Source organism: Pseudophryne corroboree, chromosome 9 (genome assembly GCF_028390025.1).
Source record: "Pseudophryne corroboree isolate aPseCor3 chromosome 9, aPseCor3.hap2, whole genome shotgun sequence".
Classification (NCBI taxonomy): Eukaryota; Metazoa; Chordata; class Amphibia; order Anura; family Myobatrachidae; genus Pseudophryne; species Pseudophryne corroboree.
Window position 1 is genome coordinate 428113892 of NC_086452.1, and position 19311 is coordinate 428133202.

Genomic DNA, 19311 nt, shown 5'->3' on the forward strand with positions numbered 1-19311 from the left:
GTAATAGTTTCAGGAGCTCACTAGGACTGGAAACAGAATACTGTCCAGTTATTCCGCTGAGGAACCTGCAGTCTGCGTCTCTCCAGCCTGCTATGGCTGATGGTGCTGTACTTCAGTACACACTCTTCTCCCAGCAAATGTTAATACAATGATATCTCAGCTTCTCAAGGTATAGGGACAATACATACATCTGAAGTGTTATTAGCTTCTTTATTAAAGGTCAATTTTTTAGATTTAGTGGCCTTCTAGTGGGGGTGGTTCACAAAACAATCACCATGGCCGCTAGGTAATTCATCATTTTACTTGCACAATGACATGTACTCTACTTACCGCCCAGAGTGAGAGTCTCAGAAGTGAGACGAACAGCGGCGTGCGATCCCACCCAGATATACAGTGCACAAGCAGCCCGCTGTTATCTGCAAGGAAACAAAGCACGCCATCAAATATCTCAGCATGATGGTCTGAGCGAGAATATAGACAGACACATTTTTTTTATTACTGTTCCAGGTCTCATTAATGCCACATGACCAAGGGCAGAGCATGCATCATGGTGCTGGAGTCCACCAAGGTAGGGGGCTACATCCTACCCAAATGGAGGGAAGCTTAATGCTCAAGCCTAGCGTTTGACAGTCCGGGAATAGGGACTGACCCCTACTACAGTACAGTATGTAGAAGCGGTTGCTCTAGAAATGTTCCGCTACCATGTGCCGCATACTATACCTAGAGAAAGCTTCGATAAACCCTGGTGCCAAATTGCTCTTTAATGATTTGCTCTACAGTACATGGCTATTGCGCCATTATTGCTGGAGATATCCAGCCAGTCTGAAACAGCAGACTGTATACATGTACCAAATGCGAACGGCTGAGGGCTAGGTGAAGTTTGCTATGTGTGTCAGATGCCGCATCCAACCATAAAAGGTGCACCACTTACTTATATGTCAGGAACATAGGCATGTCTGACTCAGGGACAATTCTGGAGTCCTACCAGACATTTAATCAACCATCCACCAGCCCCGTCTAGAGCAAGAATGATGATTTACAGTAGAGAGAGTCAAGATTTCCTGTAGCTGGGACCTTGAGCCATTTAGGCACGCCAAACGCAACCATTATGCCTGATCAGAGATGTACGGAAATACATTTGCAGCTGCAAGTTTGTAAGCACTGGCTCTGCAACCATATGCAAATACCGCAACTGCCGGGAAGTTGTATAGACTATAATCGGCATGTCTCTGGTCTTCAGTCTGAGCACAAAGACGCACCCATCAGGCAAACACTGACCATCTATGGTTGCAGAAGTAAGGAGCATGAGCCCGTTACTACTTACGGGATCACAGTCGCAAGAAAAAATTGTCGTGACACGCCTGTGTTTGAGCCGCCACTCCCCCATTACCTCCACCCAAATGGTCCCGGTCTGTAAAATATTCAATGTGACCCTTATTGCAAGACCACAGCGGCACATGCAAAATGTGACATACAGGCACATGCAGCAGCAAAAATAAAAATGGCTTTACTGCGTACAAAAACAGACATGTCATCCATCTACGAATCAGGCCCATTAACAGAATCACCAGCACACACTACAGCCCAATTTCTATCAGTTTTAATTTAAAACCATGTTTCTGTCACATATTCAGCAAAATATATATGCAAGAAAGCCCCCAGCAGAGAGATGACATGAAATCATTTGGAGGGGTCCTCTTACCATCCCCGTTGATGATATGAACCAGCAGCCTCAGGTAATTCTGTGTCTGTTTTACTAAATCCCAGCTCTGCAACAAATGGAAGTTGGGTCAGACTATACCATGAGATTAGGATGAAAAGAAAGCAAGTGGGTCAATTCTTCCCCCTCCACCCAACAACTCTGTTTTTTTTAAAGGTACAAACTACATTAAATGCAATGCAATAAATGTTGGGGTCTTTGACGTATATACCCTAAAACCCTATCCTGTACCAGCTTTTATATATTTGACGTGCAGATTCACCAATTCACCTCCTGTTCCCAAATTTTATATTTAAAAATCCCCTTAATGAATGTATACACTACCCTCCACATGCCCATTCCCTGGATGCGTATCAGTTCAAAATCCCTCTCCGGCAAGTGCTCACTCAGCAATTTACTGCCGGCAGCCCTAATTATTTCTTTCGGCCTGTCAAAAGATTACCAGGCATAGCTGCGTGTAGCAGCAAGTATGGGGGACACTTGACCTGCCGAAAAAACTACAATCCCGGTTGCTGTTGCAGGAGGTGATGGAAAAAAGTTCCCAGGTCTAAAAGGTTATAAAATCCAAAAAAAATTAAAAAGTATTTCCAGCTATGCCACAACCAAATAAAAATCAGCAGGTATGACATAACAGGAAAAGACAGTTATTAAAAGCAAAAGGGTTAAAATATTATCAGATTATAATGTGTGTAAACTGCGCAAATTGTGGCGGTGGAACGCGATGCGTTTCGCTCCTAAGCCCTTCCTGTTAGAAGACGGTTGATCATTGAAATCATTAGCAGCAGAACAGATTGTGACTGAAAGGGTTTAAAAGAAACACAAAAGAAAAAACATGACCGTGCACAGAGCCTCCCGGGAGGCTGAACGAGGCACCTGTGAAATGAGCCTCAATTAGACTTGTCGAAGCAAAACCCATTAATATAACCTGCCCGCAGCGCTTCCTGCAGTGTGCTGACCCATTTTCCAGAGCTCTGCACATGCAGGCTCCGCGTTCTCCTTCTGCTGGAATATCCCAGAGGCTGTGCATAGAGGGAAACCTGCCCCATCAACACACAAAGCGTTATTTAAGGAGACCTGCCCCTGGCTGTGCCGTCCTTTCATCCTTTTGTCTGCCATGGTGGTGCAGTGCAGAGCCTAAGGAGAACAGAACGGGCAGGCGGCAGCACAGAGTGTCTCACTGGAACATGTCAGACCGCACATGCTTTCCACGGACCAGATCACTTACCTGGTATTCCCTCCAGTCGATGTTTAGGTGCCTCGTCAGGCATGCTGGGATACTCAGCGGGGCATCAACATAATCCTGCAGAAAAAAAACAAAAATAAAAAAAACAAAACAGAAAAAACCCGATAATCCTGCGGGAGAAGGGAACTGTTACATTGTGCCTACAAGAGAGGACAGATCTTCACGTTCTAGAACGCACTACAGCCATCCTTTACAGACAGGGCTTTTGAGTCACCTGTCCACAGACATTGGATTATTGAATGTAGCTCTATTGTTGAGCTAAACCAATACTTGCTAAACCAATACTAGTCCTTCTAGTCCAGGCATGGGGAACCTTCGGCCCTCCAGCTGTTGTTAAACTACACATCCCAGCATGCCCTGCAACAGTTTTAGCATGACCAAATAGCAAAACTGTAGCGAGGCATGCTGGTATGTGTAATTCAACATCAGCTGGAGGGCCAAAGGTTCCCCACCCCTGTTCTAGTCACTCCATGGCGTGGCGTGGAAGCAGCAAGCGTCTTTTTGAGCGATTTTTATTAAAATGCATCTTATTCACAAAACAATGCGAATAGGACACACAAGCAGCTCATGCTGATTAAAATATGTTTGCGACCACGGCTGTATCTTCTTAGCCAATCATGTTTTAGCAGCAAGAGCTCCCAAATGTCGGCTTCCCTGTCATCTCATTATAACGCTATCACAGCGCAGGACATTATAATCAGCTGCAGGTAGCAGAGTAGAAACTGGAACGCCAAAGGTTCCTTGTATAAGAGCCAGGACACAGGAGCACGGCAGGTAAGACCAGGCACTCTAGAAAGGGTGTGCAATAGGGGGAAGTTAGGCTGAGCAGCCTAGTATGGTGCACAGAGCATTACAGCGAGCCGTCCACCTATCTCAGCCACTTTTCTCCGGTATAGGAGGAATTACCTGTTTCCAGTTAAAAACAAGACCTTCTGCAGCATAGTCTCGATCTTTGTAATCTTTAAAGAATTCACAGCCTGCAAGGAAGAAAGGACACTGGAAACTATGAATGCATAATGTTAAATACAGAACTAGTGAAGTGGGTATGTGTACTATAAACATATTGCAATAAATCAGGGTAATATTTTCATCAATATGCTGCCAACTAATCAATGCTAAACTATAACCTTTCTTATGAGGTACAGGGCATCTGTTCTGCATGGTGGCGCAGTAGTCAGCACTGATGCAGCACAGCGCTGGGACAGCCAACTACAATCTGATCCAGAACGCAGTCTGCATGAAGGTAACATGTTCTCCCCATGTTTTCCCATCAGTCACCCCAATTTCCCACAGACCAAAGCAATACTATCACTTCATTTTCCTTTTAACTAAATTTAATTCTGTGTTTATGATAAAGAACTCCAACTGTAAGCCCCACCGGGCAGGGACTGATGCCAAATACAAATGCACTCGTAGGGCGTGCTATATAAACACGATTACTCATTGATATCAACCACTTTTGCATCAAGCCAGTTTTAAGGGGCATATTTAACAAGTGTGATTTTTCCCGTTAAATATCATTTTTTAGCGCATATCACAGCAATAAGAAATCAGATTAATATGAAATTTACAAAATGTCTCTTGCCGGGACACTGGTTCTGATAAGATCCCACAAAAGTTAAGAAATGCGGTGATATGTACTAAGGCTTGGATGAGATAAAGTACCAACCAACCAACCAGCTCCTGCCATTTTTTTAAAACACAGCCTGTAACATGGCAGTTAGGAGTCGATTGTCTGGTTCTTTATCTCTCTTCAATGTTTAGTACATAGACCCCTGTGACTTACTTTTGGGTATGGTCCTACCAAGGCTAATGCGCACATGCGGGGAGAGAGCCCAAGGATACCTCTCTGAAACAATTTGTGATAAAGTTGCCAATAGAATGCAATAGGCTAACACCATCTAAAGATTCCATTTGCTACCATGGGTCAAAATCCAAAAACCTATGCTTTTCGGATCTTGGAAAATTTGCCAATGTTGTAGACAGCTGGAGAATGCCTTTGCAAACAGATGGTGCACAGCGGTTATCTATGATCTCCGAAATTTGCTGCAATAACCTAATAGTAATAATGCAGAAAGCCTCCGCAAACATCCATTTTCATCAGTTTAATTAAAAAATGAAAATCAAAAACGAAATTTATAGGGTTATCTCAGGAAAGGCAAGCATCTTTTGGCAGCATTTTGGAATTATATAATATCCCAGATCTGTCACTCTGTGACTGTGTGGATAACGCTGGGCGTGGCTAGGAGCTCTCATTGGGTTAGAAGCAGGTCTGTCATACCCAGTGCACAGCTGATTGGGTGAGAAACGCCCTCCCACACAGGTTACATCCAATGGGAGGCTCTGCCCTTTGGCTGTTGTGTGTTCCCAGAGCAGGATTAACAATGGGGATGATGGAGCTACAGCTCCAGGCCCACACCATCTGCAGCAACACACCCTCCAACAAATTACATATAAAAAATTTTTACAAATTCGAAAAGGGAGCGTGACCACGAGTACAGAAACGTGGCCACGCCCCTTTCCTATAGTTCCAAAGGAAGTTTGGAGAGCCAAAAATCAGTACAAACCATAAAAAATAGGATTTTGATACCTACCGGTAAATCCTTTTCTCCTAGTCTGTAGAGGATGCTGGGGTCCACTTCATGACCATGGGGTATAGACGGTTCTGCAGAAGCCATGGGCACTCTTAAGACTTTTCAATAGGTGTGAACTGGCTCCTTCCTCTATGTCCCTCCTCCAGACCTCAGTTATAGGAACTGTGCCCAGGGAGACGGACATTTTCGAGGAAAGGATTTACTTTAAACTAGAGGTACATACCAGCTCACACCTCAACCATGCCGCACAACATGGCATTCAACAGAACACACGCCAACAGGCATGAACCAATTACAGCAACATGCTGAAACTAATATAACACAACTTGTGTAACTCTAATAACAAAACTGCAGGTAAAGTAAGCACTGGGACGGGCGCCCAGCATCCTCTACGGACTAGGAGAAAAGGATTTACCAGTAGGTATCAAAATCCTGTTTTCTCATACGTCCTAGAGGATGCTGGGGTCCACTTCATGACCATGGGGTTTATACCAAAGCTCCAGTACGGGCGGGAGAGTGCGGATGACCCTGCAGCACCGATTGACCGAACTTGAGGTCTTCATCGGCCAAGGTGTCAAACTTGTAGAATTTAGCAAATGTGTTTAACCCCGACCAAGTAGCTGCTCGGCAAAGCTGCAATGCCGAGACCCCCTAGGCAGCTGCCCAGGATGAGCCCACCTTCCTAGTGGAATGGGCCTTCACAGACGTCGGTAACGGCAATCCAGCCGTAGTATGAGTGTGCTGAATCGTACTTCTGATCCAGTGCACAATAGACTGCTTGGAAGCAGGACACCCAATCTTGTTGGGAGCATACAGGACAAACAAAGACTGTTTTCAATATTCGAGCTGTTCTAGCGACATAAATCTTCAAAGCCCAAACCACATCTAGAGACTTTGACTCAGTGAACGTGTCAGTAACTACTGGCACCACAATAGGTTGGTTTATGTGGAAAGATGAAACTACCTTCGGAAGAAAATGTTGACAAGTCCTCAACTCTGCCCTATCTTCATGGAAGATCAGGTAAGGGCTCTTGTGAGACAAGGCCCCCAATTCAGACACCCGCCGCGCGGATGCCAATGCCAAAAGCATCAACACTTTCCAAGTGAGAAACTTCAACTCTATCTCTTGTAGAGGCTCAAACCAATCTGATTGAAGGAACTGCAACACCACGTTAAGGCCCCATGGTGCCACTGGAGGCACAAATGGAGGCTGGATGTGCAGAACCCCTTTCACGAAGGTCTGAACCTCTGGAAGAGAGGCCGATTGTTTTTGGAAGAACACTGACAAGGCCGAAATCGTAGGCCCGCCTCCAAATACGGTGGTAATGTTTCGACGTTACTCCTTTCCTGGCCTGAGTAAGGGTGGGGATGACTTCCTTGGGAATACCCTTTCGGGCTAGGATCCGGCGCTCAACAGCCATGCCGTCAAACGTAGCCGTGGTAAGTCTTGATACACGCATGGCCCCTGCTGCAGCAGGTGCTCGCGAAGAGGAAGAGGCCGAGGATCTTCTATGAGCAACTCCTGAAGATCTGGGTACCAAGCCCTCCTTGGCCAGTCTGAGGCAATGAAGATTGCTCAAACTCTTATTCGTCTTATGATCCTGAGTACTTTTGGGATCAGCGGAAGTGGAGGGAAGATGTACACCGACCGGAACACCCACTGGGCCACCAGCGCATCCACAGCTATTGCTTGAGGGTTTCTCGACCTGGAACAATATTTCTGAAGCTTCTTGTTGAGACAAGATGCCATCATGTCTATTTGAGGAACTCCACAAAGACTTGTCACCTCTGTGAAGACTTCTTGGTGTAGGCACCACTCTCCTGGATGGAGAACGTGTCTCCTGAGGAAGTCTGCTTCCCAGTTGTCTACTCCTGGAATGAAAATTGCCGACAGAGCCTTTACATGTCTTTCTGCCCAGAGGAGGATCTTCGTCACCTCTGCCATTGCCGCTCTGCTTTTCGTTCCGCCCTGCCTGTTTATGTACGCGACTGCTGTTACATTGTCCGACTGGATCTGCACGGGATGATCTTGAAGAAGATGCACCGCTTGTTGAAGGCCGTTGTAAATGGCTCTCAATTCCAGCACGTTTATGTGAAGGCAGGTTTCCTGACTTGACCATTTTTCCTGGAAGCTTTCTCCCTGAGTGACAGCTCCGCAGCCTCGGAGACTTGCATCCATGGTTACCAGGAGCTACTCTTGAATCCCGAAGCTGCGTCCCTCTAGTAGGTGAGAACTGTGTAGCCACCACAGGAGCGAAATCCTGGCTTTTGACGACAGGATTATCTTCCGGTGCATGTGTAGGTGGGATCCCGACCACTTGTCCAAAAGGTCCCACTGGAATACCCTGGCATGGAACCTGCCAAACTGTATGGCATCGTAGGCCGCCACCATTTTCCCCAACAATCGAATGCACTGATGGATCGACACACTCGATGGTTTCAATATCTGTTTTACCATTTTCTAGATTTCCAGAGCCTTTTCCACCGGAAGAAATACTCTGAACTTCTGTGTCCAGAATCACCCCGAGAAAAGACAATCTTGTCGTCGGTTCCAACTGTGACTTTGGATAATTTATGATCCAACCGTGTTGTTGGAGTATTGACAGAGAGAGTGTGATGTTTTGTAACAACTGCTCCCTGGATCTCGCCTTTATCAGGAGATCGTCCAGATAAGGAATTATATTGACTCCTTTCTGACGAAGGAGGACCATCATCTCCGCCATCACCTTGGTGAATACCCTCGGCACCGTGGAGAGACCGAAAGGTAACGTCTGGAATTGGTAATGGCAATCCTGAATCGCGAATCTCAGAGAAGCCTGGTGAGGAGGATAAATGGGAACATGCAGGTAAGCATCTTTTATGTCTACAGACACCATGTAGTCCCCCTCCTCCAGACTGGAAATCACTGCCCTCAGTGATTCCATTTTGAACTTGAATCGTTTTAAGTAGAGATTCAGATTTTTCAGGTTTAAGATCGGTCTGACCGAGCCGTCCGGCTTCGGAACTACAAAAAGGCTTGAATAAAACCCCTCCCCTTGTTGTGACAAAGGTACCAGGACTATGACCTGATCCTGACAATTTTTGGATTGCCGCTGTTACTGCTTCCCTTTCTGGAAAAGAAGCTGGCAAGGTCGATTTGAAAAATTGGCATGGGGGAACATCTTGAAACTCCAGCTTGTATCCCTGGGACACTATTTGCAACACCCAGGGATCCAGGCCAGACAGAATCCAACCTTGGCTGAACAGTTTGAGACGTGCCCCCACCCGAGCGGCCTCCCGTAAAGGAGCCCCAGCACCATGTTGAAGATTTGGCAGAAGTAGGGGTAGACTTCTGCTCCTGGGAACCGGAAGCTGCTGTGGACTTCTTCCCCTTTCCCCTACCCGCAAAGAAGGGGGAACCTCTCGCTTTTTTGTATTTATTGGGCCGAAGGGACTGCATGTGCGGGTGATATGTCTTTTTTGCCGGTGCAGGCGCAGAGGGCAAAAATGTTGACTTACCTGCGGTAGCCGCCGAGACTAACGCATCCAGTCCATCGCCAAATAAGCCCTCACCTTTATATGGGAAAGCCTCCATATTTCTTTTGGAATCTGCATCCGCGTTCCACTGGCGAATGCACAACGCCCGCCGAGCCGATACTGCCATGGTAGCGGCTGGTGAACTCAAGAGTCCAATATCTTTCATCGCTTCTAGCATGTATGCGGCAGCGTCTTTGATATTCCCTAACTTAAGGAGTATCTCATCTTTATCAATCGTGTCAATTTCTGATGACACGCTTTCTGACCATTTTTCAATAGCGCGACTCACCCACGCGCAAGCAATTGTGGGCCTGAGCAGCGTACCATTGGCAACATAAATTAATTTCAATGTAGTTCCCATCTTTTGGTCTGCCGGCTCTTTTAGTGAAGCCGTGCCAGGTGCAGGAGAATTGCCTTCTTTATCAACCTGGACAGTGCACTGTCTAACACAGGGGGTGACTCCCATTTTTTCCTGTCCTCCACCGGGAAAGGATAATCTATCTGAATTCTCTTGGGAATACGAAATTTCTTTTCGGGATTCCCCCACATCCCTTCAAAGAGTGTATTAAGCTCATGGGAAGGAGGGAAAGTGACCTTAGATTTCTTTTCTTTATAGAAATAAGCCTTCTCCTGAGGTACAGGAGTGGCTTCCGTGACTTCCAGAACTTCCCTTATAGCCACAATCATATATTGTATATTTTTTGCCAATTTATGATCTATTTCTCTGGGAGTCACTATCGTCAACACAAGAATCAGTGTCCGTGTCAGTATCAGTATTCACAATATTCGCAAATGGTCTCTTATGTGACCCAGAGGGGTCGCCTGCGGATGGAAGAACAGAGCCCTGAAGAATCACATCCTCAACAGATTTTCTCCAGCACTCAGCATGAGATTCAGACTTATCTAATGTCCTATTGATATGATGCACACTATCACGTATTTCTTTCACCCATGCAGGCTCTTGGTGTGCCAGCAGCGCCACCACATTACACTTCTGTGTCCCTAAAATGGTTTCCTTCGGGGAGGAACTCCCTGCCTCTGACATGTCTTACACGTGTACAACACACACTCACAGACACACTGGGACTTATAGGGGACAGACCCACAGTAAAATCTTTCAGAGGGACACAGTTTAGATACTGGCGCTGGGGTTGTGAACTGGCCAGTTCACAACCCCAGCGCCAGTATCTAATGCCTGTGAACACAGAATGCCCACTGACATGCAGCGCTTTTTACACAGTAAAACACACTTGTAAAGCACCAAATTCGCTTCTGCCCCCCCTTTTTGCACCCTGATACTTGTAGTCAGAAGTGAAGGAGGACCAGCGATGTCTCTGCAGCCTGAGGAGAGAGAAAATGGCACTGAACAGTGTGCTGGCTGCCTGAGGAAGAAGCTCCGCCCTTTTTACCTCAGAAACTTTACATAATATTTATACTGGCGGGGGTAGGGCTGTGCCTGGGCATCTTATACCCCCTTTTTGCCAGTTTATAGAGGTGTTTTTGCTGCCCAGGCGCCCACCCCCAGCGCCCTGCACCCTGCAATGCCTGTGTGTGGGCAGCAATGGCGCGCTGCGCTCCCACCAGCCACTCTGTACCTCAGCCGTCACTTTTTTTGATAGAAGATCTGTCTTCTTCTACTCACCTGTCTTCTGGCTCTGTGAGGGGGGGACGGCATGCTGTGGGAGTGAGCATCTAGACACGGCTAGCGTTCATTTCCCTTCAGGAGCTAATAGTGTCCTGTCAGCCAGAAGCAGAACCATGAAACTCTTCAGGAAGTTGGTTCCTACTTCTGCCCCCTCAGTCCCACAAAGCAGGGAGTCTGTTGCCAGCAAACTGAGGTCTGAAGGAGGGGCATAGAGGGAGGAGCCAGTTCACACCCATTGAAAAGTCTTAAGAGTGCCCAAGGCTCCTGCGGAACTGTCTATACCCCATGGTCATGAAGTGGACCCCAGCATCCTCTAGGACGTATGAGAAAAAGGTATTGCACATGCCAAAAACGTATAGCTGGAGGGTATGCCACTGCATCTGCAGCAAGTCTGCGCTGTAGATAGGGGGGAAAAAAACCCTTTCACTGCAGCGTCCTATGTTCTGCTGCCAGTCCGCCTGCTCCCTCCGGCATCAAGAATCAGCACTCCCTAGCCGCGGAGCAGGTGGAACAAAAGCTGCTGCGGCCACCGGCATAGATGTTTATGAAAGCGGCGCAGCGGAAGGCTTTCATAGCCCTCCCTGCGCCGCATACTCTCTGAGCCCCGGAGCCTCCTCTGCGCGTGATGTCACAGAAGTGCCTTCTCGCCACAGCCGCGCCCAGATCCCCAGAGGCCCTGACTCTGCAACACAGCACCTGGGCTGTCTGCCTGGAAGCCCCGAGATGGCTAATGTAACGGATAGAGTGGGTGATATCGCGGAGGGTAATGTCTGGACGCTGAATCAATGTAAAAGGTGACAGTGCTGTGCAGTGCAGTGGGTGTGTAGTGTCACTGACACTGCACAGCACTCTCACCTTTTACATTGATTCAGCGAGTCAGTCAGTTCTGCCAGCCAGTCACTATTGTTAGCGCCGGTGTTCCAACGCGCCGCATTACAGGGAAGTAAACACACTAAATAAACGACAGCTTCAAGCAGCCCTTAGCGCGAAGCATTCTGGCGCTAAGGCCTGCTGGGAGCTGTAGTTTAATAAGTGCATTTTCTTACCTGTAATGCGGCGCGTTGGGACACCGGCGCTAACAACAGTGACTGGCTGCTTGGCTGCTGTGTAAGTCTCCAGGAGAGCCACTGCCAAAGGGAGGACAGCAGCTTAGCTGCTTCCAGGAGAAGCATTACCCGCCCCTCCCCCACTCGCAGTACCTCCGGGCTCCATCCGCAGTACCCCCACACACCCCCTCCACCACCTGCGTTGGCTCCGGACCCCCTCCCCCACCCCCACACCCGCCCATGCTCCACCCGCGGCACCCCTGCAGGCTCCAGACTCCCCCCCATGGCACCCATCCACGGCACCAACGCACCAGCCCCTCCCCCACTCGCAGCACCCCCGCAACCATCCCTTACCCACCTGCAGCACCCCTGGACCACCTCCCCCCATCCTCGTCTCCCCCACAACCGCCACTCCTCCAACCACAGCACCTACTAGGTGATTCATCAGGCCCTGCATGTGCTGTTCACACCGTTGCAAGGGGCTACGACCCCTTAACCATTGCACGCCCTTTGTCCGTGCAATATTTAACCACTCACACAATTATGATTGGATGTAATACTCGATATATTACAAATATTGCACGCTACAAAGGCGTGCAAGGGTTAAGGGGGCGTAACCCCTTACGACGGTGTGAAGAGTGCCCGTAGGGCGCTATGAATCACTTAGTATTAATTATATATATATATAAATATATATATATATATATATATTTTTTTTTTTTTTTTTTTTAATATATTTTTTTAATTCCAATGTAGGCGGGCACTCAGAAGGCTGAATATTCGTTTCAGAGTTTTTAATTCATGGCGTCACAGAGACTTATCCAAAGTAACTTACAGCTGTAATTGCCACAAAAGGTAGCTCTACAAAGTACTGACCTTAGGGGGGTGAATAGTTATACACGCTGAAGTTTTCTGTTATTTTCTCCTATTTGTTGTTTACTTCACAATAATTGTGAATTAAAGAATTGTAATTAAAGTCTGCAGCTTTATGTTAGGTCTTCTGGATTTCAGCTACAGGAAGCCCAGATTAATTTAATTTCCCATTAAACACGCCAGCAGATCTGGCTGCTCTTATAAAATTATTTACATACATCTCATAGATGCTCAGTGCTAGCAGACAGAAGACCCCTGATATAGGCTCCCTTACTGCCTCCAGACCGCCCTCTGCTGGGGAAAGTCCTTCTGACATCACTGCAGGATAAGAATTTCCTGCGCTCAGAAGTGATGAAACAAGCCGACTCCCTTTGAACGCCGTTGCGCATTTGATTTACAGAGGCGTGCAGGCACTGACGTAGAAATGCTGCATCGCCTTCCATAAAATTATCTGAAATATCTCTAGCCCTGATAAAGATTTGTGAATGTTAACAATAGCCTGTTTAGGTAACTCTACTTATAATTTAAGTTTAGGGGCTACTAAACACCCACAGAGGATTGTACCCCCCCCCCCAAAAAAAAAAAAAAAGTAGTAATGTACGGCCCTCTACCTGGATAAGGGATAGACAGAAGAGTGAAATCCGCATATCGCTGAGCCTTGTCCACCTTTTCAGATGACGTCACACTGTGTCAGAGAGAAAAAGTTTGGTGTTACAGATCCTGGCACCCCTATGTCGCAGTATTACCTCCACCACCTATAACATGACCACTCACTTTAGGCCGAATTTCACCTTCTTGTTTTCCACCATTAGGTCACAGATGTAGCGGACGGAAAGGTATCTTAGCAATTTAATGTCATGGCCCCGGACTTTGTCAAAGAGCTGAGCGTCCCCATTCCTAAGAGGAGATGAGAAAAGAACTTAAACCACGTTTTCTCAGTTTATTTGCGTTAAAAGCTGCAGTGGTACTGATCCTTCACAACTTGGGTCAGGAGAATATTGTAATAGGGTCTAGATCGCATATATATATATATATATAATATAAATAGGTTTGCAATCAGGTTATGTGGGAGAAAAGCATTGTGCCTATGCACACCAGACTTCCTGCTGGACAGTCTAATGAGAACCAGCAAATCGGCACGTTGAGGCTCTCATGGAGAATTCTGAAGCACAGTAGTGTGCACTCATGCAAAAGGGAAAAAACGATTTTAAAACTGTAGTTAATGTGGATTGCTGACAGGAAGTCTGCTGCGCAAGGGATAAAACCTTCCTCCACTATCAGAACTATCTGAAAAAACATCTTCACCGCTGAAACTTTGACATCTATTTATAAACGCTATGAACAGCACTTATTTCCGCCAACCTGCATTTTAAGTTTAGCAGTCATTTAAATATAAATAGGGCATATTAGGATGTCATTCTGTCATGTGAATTATCAAGTTTCCATCTGAATGAATCACCAACTGGAAGCTTTCATGTCTGTAGCTGAGAATGTTACAGTGAAGAGTTTTTATATAAGATTGATATAATTTAAGTTTCCTGGTTGTTTAAATCCCCAAAATGGGATAATTATCAGATTCATTGGTTTCAAGTGCAAATATACATGGTCTCAGTACGGATATCAATGATTATATTGTTATATCCCAACTGTACGGGAAAGCTTAAAGGTTTTCAACTTCATTACTTGTGTTCACATGAAATATACAGACGATGGCCATAAGACAGATAATAGGATTTTAATACCTACCGGTAAATCCTTTTCTCTTAGTCCGTAGGGGATGCTTCAAAAACCATGGGGTATAGATGGGATCCGCAGGAGACATGGGCACTTTAAGACTTTAAAAGGGGTGTGAACTGGCTCCTCCCTCTATGCCCCTCCTCCAGACTACAGTTATAGGAACTGTGCCCAGGGAGACGGACATTTCGAGGAAAAGGATTTATTTATTTATTTATTTAAACTAAGGTGAGATACATACCAGCTCACACCTTCAACACGCCGTACAACATGGCATTCAACAACAACGCATGCAACGGCATGACTAACATCAGCCACAGACTGACTGAACTCAACACAACATGTGTGTAACCATAACCAATAACTGCAGATACAGCCCGCACTGGGACGGGCGCCCAGCATCCTCTACGGACTAAGAGAAAAGGATTTACCGGTAGGTATTAAAATCCTATTTTCTCATACGTCCTAGAGGATGCTGGGGATGCTTCAAGAACCATGGGGTTTATACCAAAGCTCTAGAACGGGCGGGAGAGTGCGGATGACTCTGCAGCACCGATTGACCAAACAAGAGGTCCTCCTCAGCCAGGGTATCAAACTTGTAAAACTTCGCAAAGGTGTTTAATCCCGACGAAGTAGCAGCTCGGCAAAGCTGTAATGCCGAGACCCCTCGGGCAGCCGCCCAGGATGAGCCCACCTTTCTGGTAGAATGGGCTTCCACCGATTTCGGTAACGGCAATCCTGCCGTAGAATGAGCCTGCTGAATCGTGTTACAGATCCAGCGTGTAATAGTCTGCTTGGAAGCAGGAGCCCCAATCTTGTTGGGAGCCCACAGGACAAACAGAGCCTCTGTTTTCCTAACCTGAGCCCTTCTGGCAACATACATTTTAAAAGCCCTGACTACATCGAGAGACTTCGATTCCGCCAAGGCGTCAGTAGCCACAGGCACCACAACAGGCTGGTTTACGTGAAACGATGAAACCACTTTTGGCAGAAATTGCTGACGAGTTCTCAACTCCGCTCTATCTGCATGTAAGATTAAATAGGGGCTTTTGTGAGACAAAGCCGCCAATTCAGACACCCGCCTTGCGGATGCCAAGGCCAACAGCATGACCACTTTCCAAGTAAGGAATTTCAACTCAACCTTACGCAAAGGTTCAAACCAATCAGGAACTGCAACACCACATTAAGATCCCATGGTGCCACTGGGGGCACAAAGGGAGGTTGGATGTGCAGCACGCCCTTCACGAAGGTCTGAACTTCTGAAAGGGAGGCCAATTCTTTCTGAAAGAAAATAGATAAGGCCGAAATTTGTACTTTAATGGAGCCTAACTTTAGGCCCGCATCCACACCTGCTTGCAAAAAATGGAGCAAACGCCCCAGCTGAAATTCTTCCGTAGGAGCCTTCTTGGATTCACACCAAGACACATATTTTCTCCAAATACGGTGGTAATGCTTCGCCGTTACTACTTTTCTAGCCTGAAGTAGTGTGGGAATGACTTCACTGGGAATACCCTTTCGTGCTAGGATTTGGCGTTCAACCGCCATGCCATCAAACGCAGCCGCGTTAAGTCCTGATACACGCACGGTCCTTGCTGTAACAGGTCCTCTCGTAGAGGAAGAGGCCAGGGATCTTCTATGAGTAATTCTTGAAGATCTGGATACCAAGCCCTCCTTGGCCAGTCCGGAACAATGAGGATCGCCTGAACCTTTGTTCTTCTTATGATCTTTATCACCTTCGGAATGAGTGGAAGTGGAGGGAACACATAGACCGACTGAAACACCCACGGTGTCACCAGGGCGTCCACCGCTATTGCTTGAGGGTCCCTCGATCTGGAACAATATCTCTGAAGTTTCTTGTTGAGGCGAGACGCCATCATGTCTATTTGAGGAATTCCCCAACGACTTGTCACTTCTGACCTCTTGATGAAGACCCCACTCTCCTGGATGGAGATCATGTCTGCTGAGGAAGTCTGTTTCCCAGTTGTCCACTCCTAGAATGAAGGCTGCTGACAGAGCGCTTGCATGTTTCTACGCCCAGCTAAGAACTTTTCTGGCCTCCGCCATCGCCGCTCTGCTCTTTGTTCCGCCCTGGCGGTTTATGTACACCACTGCTGTTACGTTGTCTGACTGAATCAAGACGGGCAGACCGCGAAGATGTTCCGCTTGCCGAAGGCTGTTGTAAATGGCCCTTAATTCCAGAATGTTTATGTGCAGACAAGCTTCCTGGCTTGACCATTTTCCCTGGAAATTTTCCCCCTGTGTGACTGTTCCCCAGCCTCGGAGACTTGCATCTGTGGTCACCAGGATCCAATCCTGGATCCCGAACCTGCGTCCCTCTAGGAGGTGAGAACTGTGCAGCCACCACAGGAGAGAGATTCTGGTCCTGGAAGATAGGATTATTTTCCGGTGCATGTGGAGGCGAGACCCGGACCACTTGTCCAACCGGTCCCAATGAAACACCCTGGCATGGAACCTGCCAAACTGAATGGCCTTGTAGGCCGCCACCATCTTCCCCAGCAACCGTGTGCATTGAAGAATCGACACTCTTGACGGTTTCAGAATCTGTTTTACCATGTTCTGTATTTCCAGAGCCTTTCCACTGGAAGAAAAACTCTCTGTAATTCTGTATCCAGAATCATACCCAAGAACAACAGCCGTGTTGTCGGAACCAACTGTGATTTTGGCAAGTTTAGGAGTCAACCATGTTGTTGCAGAATTGTCAGGGAGAGCGTAACATTGTTCAGTAATTGCTCCTTGGATCTCGCCTTTATCAGGAGATCGTCCAAGTACGGGATAATTGTGATTCCCTGCTTGCGCAGGAGAACCATCATTTCCGCCATAACCTTGGTGAAAATCCTCGGAGCTGTGGACAGACCAAACGGCAACGTCTGAAATTGGTAATGACAATCCTGAACAGCAAACCTCAGATAAGCCTGATGTGGAGGATATATGGGGACGTGCTAGTAGGCATCCTTTATGTCGACCGACACCATAAAATCCCCATCCTCCAGACTGGAGATCACTGCTTGGAGAGATTCCATCTTGAATTTGAATGTTTTCAGATGGAAATTGAGGGCTTTTAGGTTCAGAATCGGTCTGACTGAGCCATCCGGCTTCGGGACCACGAACAGGCTCGAATAAAAGTCTTTCCCCTGTTGTGACGGGGGTACCGTGACAATGACTTGATTTTAGTATTGCAGCACATACTACCTCCCTTTCTGGAAGAGAAGCTGGCAAGGCCGATTTGAAAAATCGGTGAGGGGGTACGTCTTGAAACTCCAATTTGTAACCTTGGGCTACTATTTCTAATACCCAAGGATCCAGGGCCGAGCGAACCCAGACCTGACTGAAGAGTTGGAGACGTGCCCCCACCGGTGCGGACTCCCGCAGAGGAGCCCCAGCGTCATGCAGTGGATTTGCTAGATGCCGGGGAGGACTTCTGCTCTTGGGAACTTGCCACAGCCTGTGACCTTTTTCCCCTACCTCTCGTAGCAGGGAAGGAAGACTCTCGTCCTTTTTTGTATTTATTGGGCCGAAAGGACTGCATCTGATAGTCGGGCGTTTTCTTTTGTTGTGCAGGAACATAAGGTAGGAACGATGACTTACCCGCGGTAGCCGTAGATACCAGGTCCATGAGGTCGTCACCAAACAAGACACTACCATTGAACGGCAGAGACTCCATAGTCTTCTTAGAGTCAGCATCAGCATTCCATTGATGAATCCACAATGCCCTCCTAGCCGAGACTGCCATGGCATTGGCCCTTGATCCCAAAAGGCCAATATCCCTCGCAGCTTCCTTTAGATAAACTGCAGCGTCCCTGATATGACCCAGTGTCAAAAGCACGCTATCTCTGTCCAGGGAATCCATATCAGATGATAAGTTATCTGCCCACTTTTCAATGGCGCTACTCACCCATGCCGATGCAACAGCAGGCCTGAGCAGCGTACCTGTAGTGCCATAAATGGATTTTAGTGTATTTTCCTGCTTACGATCCGCAGGATCCTTTAGGGCTGCCGTGTCAGGAGACGGAAGCGCCACCTTTTTGAACAGACGCGATAGAGCTTTGTCCACCGTGGGGGTTGACTCCTACTTTTCCCTGTCCCCAGAGGGGAACGGATATGCCACCGGAATTCTCTTGGGAACCTGTGACTTCTTGTCAAGATTTTCCCAAGCTTTTACAAAAAGAGCGTTCAGTTCATGAGAGGGAGGAAACGTCACCTCAGGTATCTTTCCCTTAAACATGCAGACCCTAGTATCAGGAACAGCAGGGTCTTCCGTGATATGTCATACGTCTTTTATCGCCACAATCATGTACTGAATGCTCTTAGCCAGTTTAGGATTCAATCTGGCATCACTATAGTCGACACTGGAATCAGAGTCCGTGTCGGTATCTGTATCTGCTTTCTGGGTAAATGAATGCTTCTGTGACCCCAAGGGAGTCTGAATTTGCGACAATGCATCCTCCATGGATTTTCTCCATGTCTGGTTCTGAGACTCAGATTTATTTAATCTCTTATTCAACCGAGCCACATTTGCATTCAAAACACTCAACATATTTACCCAATCAGCCGTCGGCGGTGCCGACACGGTCACTCCCACAGTCTTTTCTGTCCCCACTCCAGCCTCCTCCTGGGAAGAGCACTCAGCCTCAGACATACCGACACCCACAACCACACTGGGGCTATAGGGGACAGACCCACAGCAAAGCCTGCACCCTGTTACTTGTACAGCAGTGTAGGAGGTCAGGACCAGCGTATGTGAAGATAAAATGGCGCTGATTAGAGCTGTGAGGACTAAGCCACGCCCCATTAATGGCGCGCTTCAGCCCCGCTATTTTTTAAATATTTATACTGGCGGGGGTCCGGTTTTAGTGCCCAGGCACTGTAATCCACTTTTGCCAGTTTGTTTATTGAGGTTTCATGCTGCTCAGGGCGCCCCC

General features: G+C 47.3%; 1 protein-coding gene across 4 annotated transcripts in view; it reads right to left on the reverse strand.

Moving 5' to 3' along the window:
- MTMR14 (myotubularin related protein 14) overlaps positions 1-19311 on the reverse strand; it is a 175678-nt gene that overhangs the window by 86111 nt on the left and 70256 nt on the right. For all 4 annotated transcript variants that reach the window (XM_063940996.1, XM_063940997.1, XM_063940998.1 and 1 more), the window contains exons 6-11: positions 13412-13534; positions 13249-13322; positions 3870-3940; positions 2946-3020; positions 1703-1769; positions 331-416 (exon numbers count right to left, since the gene is read on the reverse strand). In XM_063940996.1, the coding sequence (XP_063797066.1) occupies positions 331-416; positions 1703-1769; positions 2946-3020; positions 3870-3940; positions 13249-13322; positions 13412-13534 (496 nt within the window). The remainder of the gene's footprint in view (positions 1-330; positions 417-1702; positions 1770-2945; positions 3021-3869; positions 3941-13248; positions 13323-13411; positions 13535-19311) is intronic.